Source organism: Triturus cristatus, chromosome 3_1, assembly GCF_964204655.1.
Source record: "Triturus cristatus chromosome 3_1, aTriCri1.1, whole genome shotgun sequence".
NCBI classification, from domain to species: Eukaryota; Metazoa; Chordata; class Amphibia; order Caudata; family Salamandridae; genus Triturus; species Triturus cristatus.
In genome coordinates, this window is record NC_140583.1 from 501,028,567 (window position 1) to 501,048,786 (window position 20,220).

Consider the following 20,220-nt stretch of genomic DNA (forward strand, 5'->3'; position numbering starts at 1 on the left):
GTTGGTACCAAACATCTTGTCATAATAAACCTGCGCTGATTCCAGTGTCAGATTGATTACAAATTGCACACAGAGGACTCCTTAGAGGGGTCCCCTAAAGCCTACCAAACCTTAGGGGGGGTCACTGCCTGGCCTAAGCCAGCCTGCTACCACCAGAAAGTGTTCTGACCTCATGGGGTGAGTGCCTGCATACTCAGAGATCGAGAACAATGCCTTTCCTCGGTGGAAGTGTTCACACCTCCCACTGGTCAGGAAGAGCCATCTGTGGCAGGGAGGTTCAAAGGCTTGCAGCCTTTGTAATGCGACCCCAGTCTCTCCTGTGAGAAGGAGCAGGCTCCCCCTTCCTGTCTTCACCCCTTTTTGGTAGGAGAACAGGTGCCAAAACGCAGCAAGAAAAAGAGGTATGGCCCCCTTTGCCAACTCCACTCTCAGGTGCTGGAGGCACGGTGAAGTACACTATTCAGTGCCCACCATCTTGAAGATGGTTAGACTTATCCAATCAGACCTAGGGCTATGTCCCCCACCCACAAGAGATGGGCATAATAGAGGGTGAAGGGGCCCATTGGCCACTATTTGTCACTCCCTTGTAGCACCTCTAAATCAAGCATTTAAGTGGTATCCCCAGACCCTGAACGTCAGTTCCTGATGACCTAAGAAGTGCCTGATACCACAGAGTCGCACCAGCAGAGAAGATTGCAGAGAACTACTGACTTGGCCCCAGCCCTGCCGATCTGTCTGCAGCCCTCAATGATCCTACACTAAAAGGCAGCTCATCCTGCAGCCCAGTGACTTCCAAAACCCTCGGAGGTGTGCCTGGCTTCAACAGAGATCAAGATCTCCAGAGAACAATTGATCGATTCACCTCTGTGACCTGAAGAACCGCAAAACCCTGCTCCTGGTTTCACCTCTGCACCTGATGCCTACAGCCCAAGTCCAAGTGGCCTACCAGTCTCAGTGAGGTTCCCCAGTGCTCCAGAGCCCAAGTCCATTGTGGGTTGACCCCTCTCGTACTCCTCAACTTCATCTGCAGCCTCTGCACAGAGACCCACTCAACCGAAACCTGCTCCGGTAAGCTGTTTCCGACATCAAAAGACACCCCTGCACCCGCCAGCCCTAGAAGTGGACGAAAGGTGTCCTTATGCCCGAGCATCGTAATTTACCTGTCCAGCTGTTGGTTTCCTTCTTCTGGTCTCCTGGCTGAGCCTAAATATAACAAGATTGGGGAGTGTAGAGGAAGGGCCTGTGTAGGCTGAGCCTGCAGCCATTTTCCAATTTGCCCTGTCTCAATTGCTTCATATTGGGCATCCGATGCTGTGTTGGCACCCTATACCCAGCTGCCCCTGATCTGCTGGTGGTGTTCCTTTGGTGCTGCTTTGAACCCTGCCCAGTGCTTGCTTCAACCCCTGAAGACTGCCACCCCCAAGCTGCTGTTATTCATCTGTAAGGAGCATCTGGTCGATTGCCCCATTCTTTGTTGAGTTACATTGGGCGCCTGACACCATATTTTCAGGAAATGTCCTTTTTTACGATGGCGTTATTACAAATAGCCTTTTGAACAAAATCAGCATCACGACGGCATCTTTACTACACCCGTCTTAATGCCGAAACGTTTCACAAGTGGCATCTCAACGCCAGTTTTTAGGGTGAGAAGGGGCGGTTTAGGACTAAGGGTGCGGAGGGGGAGTTAGGACTAAGGGAATGGGCTGTTATAGTGCTAAGGGCAGTGCGTGGCAGTATTAGGGCTAAGGGGGTGAGGGGGTGGTTTAGGGTTATGAGTGTGGAGGAGGGATTTAGGCCTAAGTGAAGGGCTGTTATAGCGCTAAGGGTAGTGCGAGGCAGTATTAGGGCTAAGGGTGTAAGGGGGCGGTTTAGGGTTAAGAGTGTGGAGGGGGATTTAGGGCTAAGGGAAGGGGCTGTTTTAGTGTGTAACGTAGTGCAGGCAGTATTAGGACTAGGAGTGGGCAGTTTAGGGCTAAGGGTGGGGGGTTGTGCGTCCTCTCACACGAAACAAATGGTGCCTTCCGTGACTTGGGCCACAGATAAATAGTAGACTCACTGCCTCAACCATGACGGAATTCATGGCCCTGCTCTGGCGGCCGGAACCACCCAGTGAGATCCCAAGGCAGGGGAAGGAAGTTCAGTCTTTGAACTTTTTCCCAACCTTAAAAGCGGCAAGCGGCATTAAACACGACAAAGTGAAAGTAAGTAAAATATTTAAATACAAAATATTTAATTACAAAATGATGCGTATTTAAGGCATTCTTTGTTTTTGTCTGCGTGAAAGCACACTATGTGGTTGCGTGCTATTGTACTTCATTCTAGAAACTGGTGTTAAAATGCAGGCATCGATCTAATGCTGTAGTTGTTAGGGCCGTCGGCCTAATGGCTATCGTTCTAGTATCATACATTTTGTATATGCAGCCGGCACCCCTGTGCCGCTGGTGGTGTACTGTTGCTGCGGAACTTAACCTTGCCTAATACTAATAATAACTCTCGAAGACTGGTGTTATAAGTCGATGTTACCTATCGGTATGCTGAATGTTTACTTCCTCTTATTGATTAATATTGCAAAGTCTGAAAATTGTAGTGTTCACTTTTGATAATGAAAAGTATTTCTATTGCAAAACATATTTACCTAAGATGAAGTTCTGTGGTTCTACAAAATAAATATAGACAAGTGTTATTTTTATAAATTGGTCTTGGATTCATTCATTGAGTGCGTCTCATTTATTGCTAATGTGTGTACAACAAATGCTTAACACTGCCCTCTGATGAGCCTCACTGCTCGCCCACACTACCACAAAAGAGAGCATTAGTATAATCTACTTTAGCCTCTGGAGATCCACAAGACTCTCTACACACTATACCTCATTTTGGTATAGTATATAGAGAGTCAGCTTCCTACAGCCACTCTCTTTGAAAGTTCCGTGAATCAGCTATTCTGCTGCAGATTTCCCCTTCTTCTACTAGCTCTGGGAGGTGACAAATTCTGGACCAAGGATGAAAGCTGGACTGAGCGGAATTGTGCAGCTTTAGCTGAGAAAAACATTGTCATGCACAGTGCTATGGACCCTGAGCTGGCAATGTGCTATCTAAAAAGGTAGACTGACCAGGGAGAGGAGGTAAAGAGCAGCTCACCTCCTGGAAGCTCTCTTCGCTTGGTGAGTTGTTCTGGGTCCCCCAGTAAGTGAGGCACTCTATCTGATCTTATTGTTCAAGTCCTCCATCTGCATCCAAAACTGTGCTGGTTTTGGAGGATGGTGGCCCTCGCCCCCACATGCCAGATCTCATCCTCCTCCTATGGAGCTCTCTTGAATAGTTTACATTTGGTAAGAAACAGGGAAGTACTCGCTAGCATCCTCTTAGAAACTACTGTGGTGCTGCCTTCTCTCCAGGATCCACATATCTTTCTGCACCACCATCTGCAAGAGCTCGTTCTGCAGTCTTCAAACTTAACACTCAGCTTCCCTGGAGCCAGGCTTCCCCACTTTGAGTATCCTCATAGTAGGCACTTTTTCAACCAGCCAAAGTATTTACTTCTCGCCATATCTCAGTTTCTTGGAGTCTGCAAGTTCCTGCCTCTGAGTCACCTTTATACCATAACATACCAGGACACCATTCAATGCCCCGCACACAACTGCTTCCAAGTAGGAGGAAATGGGCTCAGTCAGTAGGCCCACACTGAGGAAGATGGCATGAGCCAAAGATTACAGCCTCACAGCTCTTGTTGGATCTCTTAGTGCCGGGCCATCTTCACTTCAGAGGGTAAGGCCCAAAAAGGGGCCACCCATTTCTTTGTCTCTTTAGAAAAGCAAATGTTGCATAAACACAAAATAGTGGGTGGAAGGCAAATCATCAATGGCTCCTTCATCTGCACCAGGCACTAAAACCCTGATATGGGAACATGTACCCGCTCTTTTGGCCTGGTAGAGTAGCCAACATGGGAGATCCTGAGGCATCCGCACATGCACCCTCCCCAACCCACCCTTGAAACACTGTGGACACAAGTTCCTTATGATTTTCACTGATATGCTAAAAGATTTTGGTGTTGCAGCTTTCTAATCATCCTTGTACCGGGCCTAAAGCACAACAACAACAAAGGGATGGATGGAATGCTTGAATTAATCTCAGCTCACTGTGCCACTGCAACCAAGCTTTACCTGGCTGATGAGCCCTAAAAAGGGTGAAACTGGCCCTGGGTTGCTTGTTTTCCGGTTCAGGGAGGACTTGGCCTGGCAGTTTATCTGGACTGTTCTGATTGGAGCAGGGTCAAGACTGATTTGCATATGTCTGAGTTCAAGCTGTGGTGGCATGGTGGGTGAAAAACAATGGGCTTGGATGCGGCCTGAGCAATTAGCCAGTGGCTGGGACTAATACAAGCATTCCATTCATCACTTTGTTTTTAATGCTCCAAGATCCAGATTTAAGCATAGCAGCTTGTCTGAGAACAGTGACGCAACTTCAAATGAGGAGACAGTTGTTATGCACTGTGCTGAGAAATTAGAGAGGGCTCAGACTTTCAACAGCAATGTGATAATTAAAAAGGTAGATGGGAGCATGGCCAGGTGTCAAACATGGGATACAGTTGATTTGTGAGCTCTGGCCCTGAGTCAGAGAATCCCCATTCTTCCGATGAGGCGATGGAAGAACAGCTGAATATGATCCTCTGTCACTCTGAGTGACTTCTCAGTCAGTGAAGTATGGCAGTCCTGGAATCCTCCAGTGCTGCAGTAGCTGGGCCTGCCCAGACAAGATGGCTTGCAACAACATGGCAGAGCTTGTGTGACTGAGCAGCGCCCAAGGCAGTGTAGCCACTCAACGACATGCTCTCTCTGACCTACAGGGGTCCCGGCACTCATGAGAGGAGGTCCTTCAAGCCTAGAAGCCATGTGAGCCTCACAACTACAGATGCCCTCACTTTGGAGGCCCGACTATGCAGGGACAGCTGATGCACCCGGTATAACCTGCCGGAAACGAGCTCCAAATAGCTGATCGTGAGCCAACCCTGGGTAGCACAGGCCCTAGACCAACCGTCCTGGTCACCGGGGCAACATTTGGACCCCCTCCCCCTGGGGATATATGGCATATGGTGGTTAATTTTCGATACAGCAAGAATTGCTATAAAAGAAGAAACCGCATAGTGGGACAGAACCTGTGATTGCTTTGACACCCCGGCACATGGGCCCAGATCTCAGCGGGTACCTGCCATCAGCAGCACCGTGCTCCTGGCCTTGAAGCTCGGGGAAGCTAATATGCAGTGCAGATGACGACACGGGCAGTGAGGACCTCAGCGAGAGGGGACATCACAGGCGGTATGTGGACCCCGATGACCCCGGTGAGTACAAGGAGCGGAGGGCTGCCTTGGAGGCCAGGAATGGACTGGGGACCCCTCGGTCAATTCATCAGAAGAGGTTGGAGGCTGTCCATTGAGGAGGCAAAAGTTGCGGGGTGCCCCCATTTCTTCCTTGGCAGTGGGCCCAATTGAGACATTACTGAGGGAGGAGGGAAGGCATAGGCCTGTGGAGCCGCAGTGGGCTACAGGACTCTAGGCAGACAGTGGAACCCTCCTGCCACTGGGTCTTGTACTATGACCCCGGTTGCTACTGGTATGACGCAGATGACCTGGGTGCCCATGGATGCCCTGTTAGGTAGCTGCCCTTAGGGCTTGAAAGTGTACAGATGTCTTACACTGCCATTGCTAGAGAATCTGGACACCTTTCGGTGAACACCAACGACAGGCGGACTGAGTGGGAACTCTGAGGGGACCCTCCCCACACAGTGATGGGCCTCATCACCACAAGTACAACTCTAAGTCCCCAGTGAAGATACCTGCTTGGACTTGCTCCCGAGGCAGAGTCTGGCCCTGGCTGCCTCCTGCGACACTGCTCCTATTTCCCTGTGTGTAATCCCAGTTGTGCCATACTGACATACAGCAGGAATTTAAAGCTGCATAGATGGGCCGAGCAGTACACAAAGGCTCGCCAGACCCATTAACTCTTGACCAACCATGACAGGAAGCAGGACCAAAAAAGACCAAACAAAAGTCTCCTACAACAAGCCTTATTGCGCCAGTCCACTATGAACTTGTCGTGGAATGCAGAGACACACTCTGAGGAGGATCAGCGAGGGCCTTCACTCACAGATTGAGGGATCACAAAAGACTTTCTCTTAGTGGTATTTCAAGACTTCAAGGTGGAAATCCAAACACTTAAATCAGATTTACAGAGTGATCTATAGGAGGTGCAGAAAGACGCAATGGAGTTGGGAAATCCGCGTTGAGGTATTGGAAAATAAAGCCTCAATGAACAGATATGCAACCTGTGGTTGGCTTCAACAATGATTGCTAACACTTGAAGACCAACCCATTCTCTTTCAGGGGAAATGCGAAAACCTTGAGAATAGATCACGCTAAAACAATATCTGAATTCAAGGAATCCCTCAAGATATTCTGGCGTCAGATCTTTCCAAATGTGTTTGAAGCTTTATCAAGACTTCTCATCCATAACTTTATTCAAATGCAGAGCATTTAAACCGATCACCTGAGATCCAAAATAATCAAATACAGATGGGCACACCCTTTTAGGCTGGTCTTCCAGTGGGAGAGCAGGCCCCGCTCCCTTACTTCACTGGAGGATGCTCGTACTCTGTTGGGTTGGGTCTCCTCAGGGGAGGCAACATCCTCTCCGACCTTGTCCAGTGGTCACTCCCCAAGGGTGCCTTGAATGACTGTGTCACTCAAATGCTGCCACCCCATACCAGACAGTAAAGAAATAGAAGCAAGCAAGTACTGCATTATCTCACACCTCTGCGAGGTGATCAGGGAGCCCCAGGAGACTCTGCTGATCCCACAGAGCAGGAACTGCCTCAATAAGACCACAAATGAACATAAATCAGCTGGCATAATGCAATATACATTAGATCTATGTCACCCTCACATGTAACAATTGACAGAGGAGAATGGACCCTGGGATCAGTCCACTCGAATGAACTTACTCATTACTCAACATAAACAATGTCTACACCTCTGACTTTAAAAGTTACGACATATTTGAACTCCCTTCTGTCGGGTTTTCTGGCCGCAAATAACATACTGGACCCCTCCCAGAATGGCTTCAGGCCAGGCCACAGCACGGAGTCAGCTCTCCTAGCTGTTACAGAACATCTCTGGTCAGCAATGAATGAGGGTCAAACGTCGGCGCTGATCTTGTTAGATCTAAGCGCCGCGTTTGATACTGTGTCTCATGATATACTGCTGAGACGCCTAGCGGAGGTTGGAATTACGGGCTTGGCTCTGGAGTGGCTTGCTTCATTTCTCCATGAGAGGTCATTTACGGTAACTGCCCCCCGTTTGCGTCTGGTGAATATCCAGTGAAACAAGGGGTGCCACAGGGCTACTCCCTAAGTCCCCTGTTATTTATTATCTATGTTCAACCTTTAGCGGCAGTAGCCAGCAGCAGGGGTCTGACCATGGTCTCCTACGCTGACGATACTCAGTTGGTGGTGGCACTCTCTAATAACACCGAGCAGGACGCCCTTACGTTTCAGGGCGACCTTGCGGCAGTGCCAAGTGGATGAACAGCAACTGCCTCCAACTGAATTCCAACAAGTCAGAGGTACTGTTAGTAGGTAAGGACCATGGTCAGTGGAGTGAGCTCTGGTGGCCAGACAGCCTAGGTACACCCCCTTCCCCAAAACAGGCAGTAAAAAAACTTAGAGGTTTGGTTGGACTCTTCTTTAAACTATCAAGTCCAAACAGAAAAAATGGCAGGGACCTGTTTTTGCCTCTTACTGGGGCTTAGACCCTTGCTGGGTTTTTTTTTACGCATCTAAGTGTCAGGTCATCATTCAGGCGACGGTTATGTCGAGACTCGATTATGCCTGCTCCCTCTATCTAGGGTCCAACAAAGCGCAGGTCTCGAGGTTGCAAAGGACAGAGAATGCAGCAGCAAGAACACTCTTAGGTCTGCGCAAATCTTGCTCTGTGTCAAACGCCATCCGCTGTCTTCACTGGCTACCTGTGGCCAGACGCATTGAATTCAAAACCCTATGTATCTCTTTCAAGATTTTGAAACTGCCCACTCCTCCCAACCTGGCCGACCTTCTGCTGCCATACGCCCCTACACGGCTTCTCCGTTCACAGGGTCAGCACCTGGTGGTGGTTCCCCGGACACGTAGAGTGAGGGCCGGTGGCCGCTCTTTTCGTTACAGAGCCGCCACTCTCTGGAACTCACTCCCTGGGCAGATACGTGGCCTTGATAATTATTTAGCATTCAGGAAAGCCATTAAGACTTATCTTTTCTCTGCATCTTAGTACTTGCCTGCTTTTTTTGCTCTGTCAGTCTTTCCTGCAATAGCGTCGGGACGCCCCTTCGCTGGGGCAGCCGTCGCGCTTTTCAATAATCTCACAAAATGCTTGAGTGTCATTGGGGAGTTTAAGAGATTGGGGCAAACATATATTACAGGAGACACATTTGCTTAAAGAGCACCAACACAGACTGCAACCCATATTTTTCCCTATTCAGTATCACGCCTCAGCCCCATCAAAAAAGGCAGTTAGTGCTGTGAGACAAGTCCAAATTCACAGAAAGGGAAGTTAAAGCAGATAAACAAGGCAGATGGCTATTAGTCATAGATTAATGGGATCACACTCCGATTGCCTTAGCCTCTATATGCACCCACCAATGTTGTCCATGAGACCAATTTGATATCTCTTGTACTAAAGCTTTTAGGCTAGTCCGAATGCCCCTTCATTGTTTGAGGCAATTTCAGTAGAGTGATGCACCCTACCCTGAATAAGTCACACCAAAGAGTGGGTGGTACCCCAGCCATCTCGGCGACAGGAAAGGACATCTTGTACAATCTAGGATGATTGATACAAGGTGATGTCGATACCCATTTTTGACAGACTATTCACATTTTCTCACCGCACACCACAGTCATCTTAGCACAGATTACATTCTACTCGATCAGCTGCTTATATCGCAAATCCAAGATGTCATTCAAGGCCCTTAGACCCTCTTGGACCATGGACCATTGCCACTTACATTAGAGTAGGCAGGGCCGTGGGACTCTAACCCGAGGGGCATGTGGAGATTAAACAACTGCTTGCTGATAGATCAGGTTGCCCTCCATGAGACAGACCGGGTTGCCCTCCATGAAATGAGGGACGCTATAAATTAATATCTCGCACTCAAACACACAGGTGATCTGAGCCAAGAAATGGACTGGGTTGTTTTAGAAGCTGTAATAAGAGGTGCCCTTATTCAGAACGCCAGCTTTCTCTGCCGCATGAGAGAGATCACACAAACTTAGGAGGCAATTAATCACACTTGTAAGTCAAATTCAAACCCTCGAGTTCTGAACAAATTATATCCTTGCAAGAGTGGGAGCCAGCATCTATGAGGGGGGAAAAAGGCTAGGTCTCTCTTAACTAACAAACTATGTGGCACTCTGGTTCAGGAGTTCATTAATGAGGTTAAAGATACTACAAGCAGCTCCTTGCCTTTGAAGAGAGGAACGTCTAAGCGTTTCATCAACACTATGATACACTCTACACAGAGTCTACCCTTGATGCTGCTTATTTGCGATCTGTTACTTTTTCCACCTTACTAACCCTTGCAAAGGCAGAGATAGTTGAACCCATCACTGTGGCAGAAATTACCAGTCATTAAGCATTTGAATCCAAACAAAGCTCTAGGCCCAGATGACTTTACTGCCACCTTTTATAAAAGCTGCACTTAACTCGTAACTCCCCTTTTGGCCAAGGTTTTAAACATCAGCAGCTCTTATGGAATATTGCCGGTGATGGCCAAGATCACCCTGATTTTAAAGCCCAACAAAGACCCTCCTAGTTACCAGTCATACAAACCAATTTCACTGTTGAACGTAGACGCCACTTTTGATACTCAGTGACCAGACAGGGTTTGTCCCATCCAGGTCCACCAGCGACAGCACCAAAAGAGCGTTACATATCTTTGACTTAGCACAGAAGTGCAGCAAACAACCTGTCCTGTTATCCCTTGACATGGAAAAAGCCTTTGAAAGAGTTGATTGGGCCATGATGAAGGCAACTCTTGTCAAAGCGGGCTTCTGAAAACGTAAACCAGCTTTGGATTGACACAATTTACAATGCATCATAGGCCAAGGTCTGAGTGAATGGTGCCAGTTTGCAAAGATTAGGTACAGAGATGGACGAGACAGAACTTCCTATCTCCCTGATGCTATTCACACACTATCTAGAACCCTTACTTCAGAATATACATGTGCATGTAGGGATTCAGGGCATTACATTCCACCATGATACTTTTAATGAATCAAGAAATAGCAGCCCACATCCCCTCAAACTACAGATACAGATGTGACAGCACTTCTGCTTAAAATGAAGGGTAGTCTCCAAAGTATTGATAACAAAATTGGTACCCTCATCATGCACTTAGACCACATGAAATAGCCCCTATATAAACATGCAAGCCATTTGATATAGTTGAGAAGAGGTTATTAGACCTTGAAGTGGGTCTATCACTTCTAGTGTAGCTTTACTCAAAATGGAGTAGGACTTCTGTATCATCAATGCCAAAAATGAGGACTTAGAAGCAAGGTCCTGCTGCAACAATGTACATTTAGTAGGAGTTCCTAAATCCTCTTCTGTGGGGAAAATGAAGATGTTTGTTGATGCACTGATGGTTGGGTTATTTGGAGAGAGACAATTTTCTGCTATTTTTGTTATTGAACATACTCGCAGATTGTTAGTACAGGTACCTCCTCCAGGTGCCTTGCTTCACCCAATTATTGCTGGATTCTTAAATTACAGCGACACATATTCTACTCTAAGATGGACTGGGCCAAAAAGACCGGTTTTCTCAACTCAACAGCCAGGGTGTAAGAAGAGCAACAAGTCTTTCTTGGAAGCCCAACAACTATTGCAAGCTGTAAATCTGAAGTATGTTATGGTCTAACCTCCTAACCTGAAATTGACTATAAAGGGAAAGCTCAATTCTCCAACAAGTCTGCCTAAGCCATTACATTTGTAAGAAGAAAATAATCACTGAAATACTCCGACCCCATAACAACTTCAGGGCCATCAATTCATGTGATGCCACGATCAATATTGATTGGAAATAGCTCAAGCACCTCTGACTAGCATTGCAACAATGTTAGCCTAATATGCCACAAATTTAGACCATCCTCTCTTTTTCTATTCCAGGAGCGGACCTTGTTATGTCCTATATCATTAGCACATAGCCTTCATGTTATGTGGGCAGACTTGAATCTTGCCTCTTTTTATAAGCGATTGTGATATTGCGGGCACGGGACGGGATTTTTCCATGCATATTACTATGAGTTTGCCACATCCCCATGTGCGAGCCACTGATACTGCTTTAGGTCTTGTTTGTTTTGGATGAGTTTGAAAATTTCCAATGATTGTTGGGAAGTTCAGGGTAGGAGGAGGTAGATGTGGTAGTTTGAGTTTGCATTTACTATCATAAGACAATTGTTGTAAAGTCATGCACTGGTGTGCAAAGTTTATAATATGGTATATTTAGAAAATTATCTTTTTCTGCATTGTAGCTCTCTAAAGTACACACATACATTTTAGAGGCCTAAATAATCAGAGAAAAGCCAGGTTAGTGATGACGTATCTAGAACGTCATGGGGTGGATACTGCATTTTTGCAAGTGACGCACACCTCCCATAATCGCACTCTGACCTACACTTACAAGTGGTGATCGTAACTGTATTTTGCCTCACATAGCATTAATCTACTGGAGTAGTAATCCTCATTCGCAAATCAGTGAGCTTCACATCACAACAAGTACATGCTGAGCAGAATGCTAGGTTATTGATGATTACTGGCTGGCTCTACAACAGCCCAATCACTCTGGTTAACATTTCCAAATTATTTGATGATGAGTTTGCCCTGTGCTGGCAATGTAGAGCTGTTCGCTTCATATGGGATGTTGACTTTAAACTGCCATTAGAACTGATCTTAGACAGGTCCAGATCACAATCATTCCAATGTCCTAGAGCTATGCCAACACCACAGCAGTTTAGTGATTTCACTGACATTGTTGATGTAACTCGAGTCCAAAAAGCTGAGGGGAATATATATATCTTCTCCGTCAATGATTCATATTCTCTTATTGACTTTTGGTTTCTGTCCAGGGCTATCATCCCCTGGATGAAGTCACTCATCTGGCTGTCTTTCAGGACCCTTTCAGATTATTCACCAATACTTCAGATGTCAGATATTCCAATTTCCTTTCCTCAGAGTCACGAGTGGTGGTTTCCAACTGATGCACTGTTAGATATAGTGGTCCGTGAAGAGATACATGCTACAATTGGAGATTTATTGTTTGATTGAAGGTAGGATCTGTCAAATAACACACAGTTTGGGAATCTTTTAAGGCCTACATTATGGGTATCAATATTTCAAAACAGTCCAGGGTTCTCAAAGTCATCTTTTAAAGCAAACTGGCTTGAGAGGCTACATACTCAAACTGCTGACCCAAAAATTCTAGCTGAAATAAATAAATGTGTACTGGCTCACATAGAGGATGCTGACTTACCTATACATGGGCAAAAATGCACAGGTCAGAAGGTATGGAGAGGGAACGAGACTGAGTAGTGCGCTTTCCCAGATACTGTGCCTGCGTGGCAGCAGTAGAACCCAGCTGACAACAATGTGGACTCATAACAGCAACAGGCTATATGATAGGGAGGCAATTGTGCAAGAATTTAGACTTTTACATGACACCAAACTCTTCAAAAGACACACAGAGTTTTGAAAGCCTGAATGAAAATCTTGGTTCACTCATCTTGGCATTGATCAATCAATCAAACAGGATTTGTAGAGCACTGCTTGTCAACTGCAAAGGTATCCAGGTGCTGAGGGTGGAATCAGTTGAACAACCAGGTCTTGAGCATCCTCCTGAATTCCTGAAGAGAGGGGGAGATATGGAGGTGGAGGGGGTGGCTGTTCCAGGACCTTGCGGCGAGGTAGGAGAAGGAGCGTCCTCCATTGTTGCTTTGGTGGATGCAGGGGGTGTGAGAGAGGGACAGGAAGGCAGAGCGCAGCTGTCTGGAGTGTTGGTGGAAGCTCAGGTGGTAGTTGATGTATGCTGGCACTTGCTTGTGCAGGACTTTGTAGGTGTGAATTAGCATCTCTTGTAGATGGGGAGCCAGTGGAGTTTCTAGGTGTGGGGTGATGCGGGTCCATTTGGGGAGGTCATGGATGAGTCTGGTAGCTGAGTTCTGTATGGTCTGCAGCCTCTTCAGGAGGTGAGTGGTTATTCCTATGTAGAATGTGTTGCCAAAGTCCAAGTGGCTAGTAACAAGGGCTTGAATGATGGTGCATTTAGTGGTGATGGGGAGCCATTTGAAGATGATATTTTGGGGTATACAAAGAGTGAGGAAGCAGGTGGAGGAGACTGCATTGAACAGGTTTTTCATGGGGAGTTTGCTGTCCAGGATGTTGCAGTGGTTCCGGGCGGGGTCTCTAGGAGTGGGTGAGGGTCCCAGTTCAGCAGGCCACCAGAAGTCGTTCCACGTGGAGGTGTTCTACCTTAATATTAGTACTTCTGCTTTGTTTGTTTTGAGATTGAGGCAGCTATTTTACATCCAGTCAGCAACACTGGTTATGCACAAGTGGAAGTTGGCCCTCGTGATGGATGGGTCGTCAGATAGAGAGAGGATGAGCCGGGTGTCATCTTCATAGATGATATTCAGTCCATGGGTTCTGACCATGTTGGCCAGGGGATCATGTAGGTGTTGGACAGAGTGGGGCTGAGTGATGAACCTTTAGGGATGCCACAGATGATGTTCTTGGGTTCCAAGGAGAACGATGGAAAGTGGATTCTCAGTTTTTTTCCGGTGAGGAAGGATGCGATCCATTTGCAGGGGTCCTCTTGGATTCCGGTCTGATGAGGCCTCTTGATTAGGGTATGGTAGCATATGGTGTCAAAGGCTGCTGAGAGATCGAGGAGGATGAGAGCCGCCATTTCTCCCCCAGCAAAGAGGGTTCTGATGTTGCCGATGGCTACAATCAGGGCAGTATTGGTGCTGTGGCTCATGCAAAATTTGGTATGGGTAGATGAGGAGCAAGCTGCTGCTTGAACAACTTTACCTAGGCAAACTTAAGACCCCTCTAGACTGCTTTGTGGGAGGTAATGCCCCCAGCATCTGACAGCTTTAACACAAATCTCTACAAAGAATATAAAGAACTGTTGGCCCTGCACTAACTAGAGATATACAGTGATGCGTTTCAGCTTGGTAGACTCCTGCCCAACATTGATAGGCAATAATTACTGCACTGATAAACCCAGGAAAGGACAAAGAGCAATGTCAATCTTATTGCCCATCTTTGCCCATTGTTGCCGAACTTAGATAATAAAATCAACAACCAGAGTAATAGCCAACAGGATTATGCCCATGATGGATAAACTGGTCATCCTGGAGCAGGGGGGCTTTGTCACATGCAGAACTATTTCACTTAATTTGAGGACAATATTTGCTCTCATGCTCCGGTCTAAACCTGAGCTATGGGCACTCTCATTTTTTAGATGCTGAGAAGATCTTTGACTTGCTAGAGTGGTGATTTGTTTTTACATTACTTAATAGGATGGCCCCAGTCACCTACTTCATAAGCCTTATTAAACTGCTATTATGAGAGGTACCGGTCATTAATCCCCTTTTTGTCCTAACTATTTGCATTGGCAATGAGACTACTAATATTCCATAATGCACTACAATTAACTTTTCATCAATTAGACGTTATAAAATGTGGCACCTTATCTGATTTGGGAGTTGTTATTGATGACAACATTTGGAGTTACTGTTGTTTGTAGACAAAGACTGTGCCCATATACTATATATACATGCTTATACATTTCAGAGTCCTTACCCGTGTGTATTGCACCCCGATTACACTGCATAAAATGGACCCGGCCACTAACACAGATCACTGCAGGTCATGTTCCAAAGCTGATTTCATACGATAGGCATGGAAATTTAGCTAAAGGTGTTTAAGGTAATTACAGATATTATCCAATCCCCCCTTAGACTCATCACCGCTGCTTGCACTTCAGGGCTTTGTAGCCAAGTTACGGCATCATGTAGAAGACTCGCAACCTTATTGCTCCTTATAGCCAAACATAGAAGTTCCAGGTCACGGATGAAAGGCCAGTTACCTATACAAAATGATTAGCTAAAAGATTGTGAAACCTTTGTAATAATTTAGCCGACACATACTCCACTTAGCAAACTAGGATTAGTAGACCTCAAGATATTTGGGGGCCTTTACAATCCTCATGAAGGCACTGATGTAGCTATGAGGATGGATTAGAAAAAATAGCAACAGCATGGTTCACACAACACACTGATATTGATTTTAGAGAATGGGTAACTTAAAGATATCGAACAATGAAGAATATGTAGAGTAGTTACTTAACATAGAATATATAATAATGACATATTGTATATTGATATATGTGATTAAAACGAACAATACGATAACCAGCTTGGAAATAGAAGAACTCAGGAGTGTTCTTATTTTAAATTTAATTATGACACAACAGTCTTGAATGTTATCTAATGATTTCTATTATTCTTCATTATATTTGTTTTGTTTATGGATAAGTATATGCCAGTGTTAGTGGAATACATAGACATGTTCTTGACGTGAAAGAAGTGGATATCTGCTGATATCGAAGGTGGTTGAAATGTAAAGCGCTCTGACACCCAAACTCTGGGACTTGTTCGCGCTATAGAAAACAATGACTAAATAAATAAAATAAATACATGACACATAGCTATCCATAATGCACTTTACACTTTACCTGGGCTGCTGGATGATTCTGATAGGAATGTTTTTTAAAAAAAGTTTTACTTCTGATGGCTGTATTGAATACTCTCATAATTGCCACTTGTCTATTATATGAATGTCTCATACAGCTGACAATGGCAGCATTATGATTTGTCACAATAGATTTGTTAATTTTTGCAAAATAACCGTTTTAAAAAATACAGGGGAGATTTAAAAGATAAAGTGTAATTAATCTTAAAGAACAAGCAAGTAAGTGGCAAGGAACACTAGTCTAGTGAGTGAGGAAAGGGTACAGATTGTGGAGCTAAATCACCCATTGACCTAGAATACATACAAGTGAACTAGCATTTCTGATGAGCTGATATTTCTCAATTGGAAATAAAGTAATTCATATCCCTATCTGCTTGCTTTCTCCTTACAGGATATCGACTGCCTTCCCCTGATAGGTGTCCTGCCGATGTATATCGATTGATGCAGCGCTGCTGGGAGTATGAGCAAAAAAAGCGCCCCAACTTCACCAATGTTCACGAAGAGCTCATTGCTATCCGTAAGAGACAAAAATGAGTAATGGAAACATACTAAGAACACAAACTGCTTTTATTTGCTCTAAAAAGTATATAGAGACACCTGGATTGCTAAGTCACATAAGGCAGGAGATGCATCTAGTCTGCCAAGTGCCTCAACTTGTGAACAACAAAAATTATATCCAGAGTTCCTACTTAGTAAACATCATGTTTAAGTTTTCAACTCTTTTCTACAAGGATGCCACATGTTTACTTATTCATATTCAGAATTCTTAAGATTACCAACTTCCTAAACTACATGTGTATAAGTGCGGCATGTTCTCTCAATTAAAGATGCTGTGTGTTAATCGCGGAGTACGAAATAGGCCGTAAAACATACAGGATTCCATGAGCTTACAAAGGAACTTGGCCTTTGGCCTCGTTCCTTTATATGATCACACAACTGCCTGGTAATTGCACTATCCTTATAATACATGATCATACTACAGCCCCATCCGAAAACCTCTTCAATCCTTGGTGTGGTGCTCCATCATATGAAAAATAATATTTGTCAACATGAAGAATAAAATTAGAATCTCTGGTAGAAAATTAAAATGCCAAAACGTAGTTAAATACTTGTTGCAAACAGATATTCAAATCAGTTTTCAAGTCCTATTTAAAAGCAAAAAACCTTTAGCTGAGCATGTGTAGAAACATGACAGAGATTCTATTGTTCCTATATATACCTAAGGGTGGAAAAAAATAAACATGTCGCAATAAATATCTAATTTCTGCTTTTCACTGTTCATCTAGAAAAGCCGCAGCTGAAGAAAAAGCCACATTTTGTTTTACTAAGAGCAGCTTTAATTATGTTCTGTGATCTGCCTTCCCCCTTGTTTGCTAGCTCTGGCAAAAGGCATTGTGACGTCTGAACTCAATTGTAATAAGTTATTACAGTTGTGTGGCTATGTCATTTCTTTATTACAGGCGACTAGGGACGTTACAAATCACATGTAATAAGAAAATTGGAGATGAGCATTCATCCTGAGATTTCAGGCTCTCATGTATTATAAAGACATATCTGCCCTTTACGTTGCTATTGCTCCCTGTCTGCAATGCCTCAGTAAGAAAAACTAAGACTAACATTATCCCTAAGCAAAGAATCTTGTCTTGTTTAGTTCAAACTTAGATAGAATGCAATGGTTTGCAGTCCACAATGGGGTTTAAACAGACAGCAAGAAGGACGAAGTGGGAGGGGTTAATTGGAATAGGGATACATCATCCAAGGTCAATTTTACAGTGAGCATGAGAAAGCTGCAAAGGTCTGAAACACTAAAATAAATAATTCTCCCATAAGAAGGGCATGATGAAATTCTTATTTTTCAATTAATATCATCCAGAACACGACCTTTACACAGTTGTCCTAATCCGACTCACCAAAAATCAAATAATAGTGCATTAACATGGGCTTGAACTATTCCTAGAACAAGTACATCTATATAGATAATCATTCACACGCACAATTAGTTACAAAGCTTTTTTTTTTGTCCTTCAAATTGTATTAGTCCCCACTAACTCCTGAAATACCCATTAACCGTTTAACATTCCCATACTTCCATATTAACCATACGTCCACAAAAATGGACACCATACTGTTTCAAATTTATTCAGACATCCTGTATTCTTAAAAGTTAATCTATCCAACATCAAGTTCTTTCAGGTTTATTTTAAATATCTTTTAAGCCAGCATTACACCCCTCAAACCCCAATGTTTCTCAACATATAAGGAGAGTATCAGTGAAGACTCCAGAAATTGCTCTACTGCCTTTTTGGCTAGTTTGCGCTATACAGATAGCCCATACATACATACATACTATACATACCGGTCCAAAAGAAGCAAGCATTAGCAATGCAAATAGGTCTGGATTTAGAAGAATGTTGTATGGCATTGTGAAACATTACAAGTATATAGTGTGGGATTTAATTTCTATTTGTGTGCAAGCAAAGAACTGTAGAATACATAATTTTGCTCTAGTTTAAAGGTCAGGTGACAGTCGCTCTGTCAAGCCAAATCTAAGAATCCATTTATGTTAATGACTACCCTCCTCCCATCTGTGCTGATGGCAAAGAAAAACAACATAAATCATCTAATATCTAAGACACTTTAACAGCATTACAATGTCATGTGTATGCCTCTGAAAGTTCAAGCTCAGGCAGCTGGATAAATACACAAATTGATCACAGCTGTGTGCAGGGAAAGCTTTTTTTTGTAGAAGCACACAACGTCTGCCTGATCAAATCACGTACTTCTGGCTCACAACGTGGGTGGAGCCAAAGACCCTCTCAAGTAATTCTCACATAGTTGTCTGGCAATAGCTGTGCTGTCAACCAAACCATAAAAGGAACCTGAGACACAAAACTCAATCTTCTGAGACTTTCTTTCCTGAAACTAAACACTTTGGAGTACTCCCACATCACATTTGAGATATTCCAGCATCGAACCTCAGTTCCAATGTAGTAGTATCTCATATAGTAGTCCAAAACACTTTGCTCATGAGCAACAAAATGTGATGTTGCACTACTGCCAAATGTAAATGTTTTGCAGATTTCACCATTAAACGTTATCCCCATCACCCTCTCTCAAATCTATCTTCCCTAAGTCATTCAACTTATCCATTGAGTCTTTCTGAGTATTTCATCAATTTTCAGAAAAATGCTATTCTGATATACCTTAGTCATATAAAATAACTTTAGGAGTAACGCTGCAGTGGAAGTTATTTCACCCCTATTTCCGTTTTTTTGCGTTTCTGAAGCTGTCCGGTAAACAGACGAGCACTATCTTCTTCATCTTTGACTCAGTAGAGCAGCTACTGAAAAAAGTTTGAAATCTGAGCACGGTTGTAAATCAATGCATAAAAAACTCAAAGAAAATATCTGACTAGACATGTCAGGTGTATCTGCCAGGAAATGGAGAACTGGAACACATCAGGACTGTGAATACAGCACCATTCTAATTTCCTTGCCTCTCCACCTCTTTGTCGCCAATATATGACTGAAACATTTCTTATGCCGCGAAACCTGGTTCTGCTCCTTTGAAATAACCGAAAAGAGCGGCACACGTAAAATATACCAATAGCACATGCAAATCTTATTTTATAAAAAATGTGCAGTTCTTTCCTTGCCGAATAATAATTTGAAAGTGTGATTTTGCACACACGCTGTTAGGGCGGACCACTGGTGGTCTTTGAACATTTCTAACAATAATCGTGAAAGTATGAGTGATTTGTTTGACATATGTGTAAATGTGCTTACAGATTGTGTTAAAGTAAATTATTTTGTTTCTCATTAAAATGCTGTTTTGTCTAAATCAAAAAGACTCTGTGTTTTTCTTTAATAGTGACTCTGCATGCTACCTCCCAAATTCACACAAATGAGTGGTGGTATAATTATGTGTGCGGTGTTAAAAAGTATAGTATATTTGGGGCTGTCTTTCTTTAATCAGATGAGGACCGGCTGGTGAGATTTTGCTCTACTCACACAGTACTTGATTGAAAGTATAGTGTAAAGAAAATCAGAGGGACAAAAAATTCAACACACCTGGTAAAAATCAGCCATGCAATTCTCCATTTCATTGTGCTGCACACAACTCATTTCATTGGGATTTTTAAAAAAAGAACCTTTCTTAATTCTGAAAGATAGGTGCTCCTTACTGTTACATTTAACCACACAAGTAGACGGGTTCAGGTAAGCAGAAAGTTTATTAACCTTCTTACAGGAGCAGCCAAATCATGACTGCCGCTGTACCGCTTCTCCAACCGTCTCCTTCAGAATTCCCCGCTCCCGAGCCCTGGAACCCACCCAATGTTCGATCCACGAGCACGGGAGAAACACATGCAA

The 20,220-nt window shown here is 44.2% G+C and overlaps 1 protein-coding gene across 3 annotated transcripts in view; it reads left to right on the top strand.

Moving 5' to 3' along the window:
- Positions 1–19,697, top strand: part of FES (FES proto-oncogene, tyrosine kinase) — a 580,113-nt gene extending 560,416 nt beyond the window's left edge. For all 3 annotated transcript variants that reach the window (XM_085644363.1, XM_085644367.1, XM_085644366.1), the window contains exon 20: positions 16,242–19,697. In XM_085644363.1, the coding sequence (XP_085500489.1) occupies positions 16,242–16,384 (143 nt within the window). In that variant the 3' untranslated portion in view covers positions 16,385–19,697. The remainder of the gene's footprint in view (positions 1–16,241) is intronic.
- Positions 19,698–20,220: the final 523 nt, after the last annotated feature.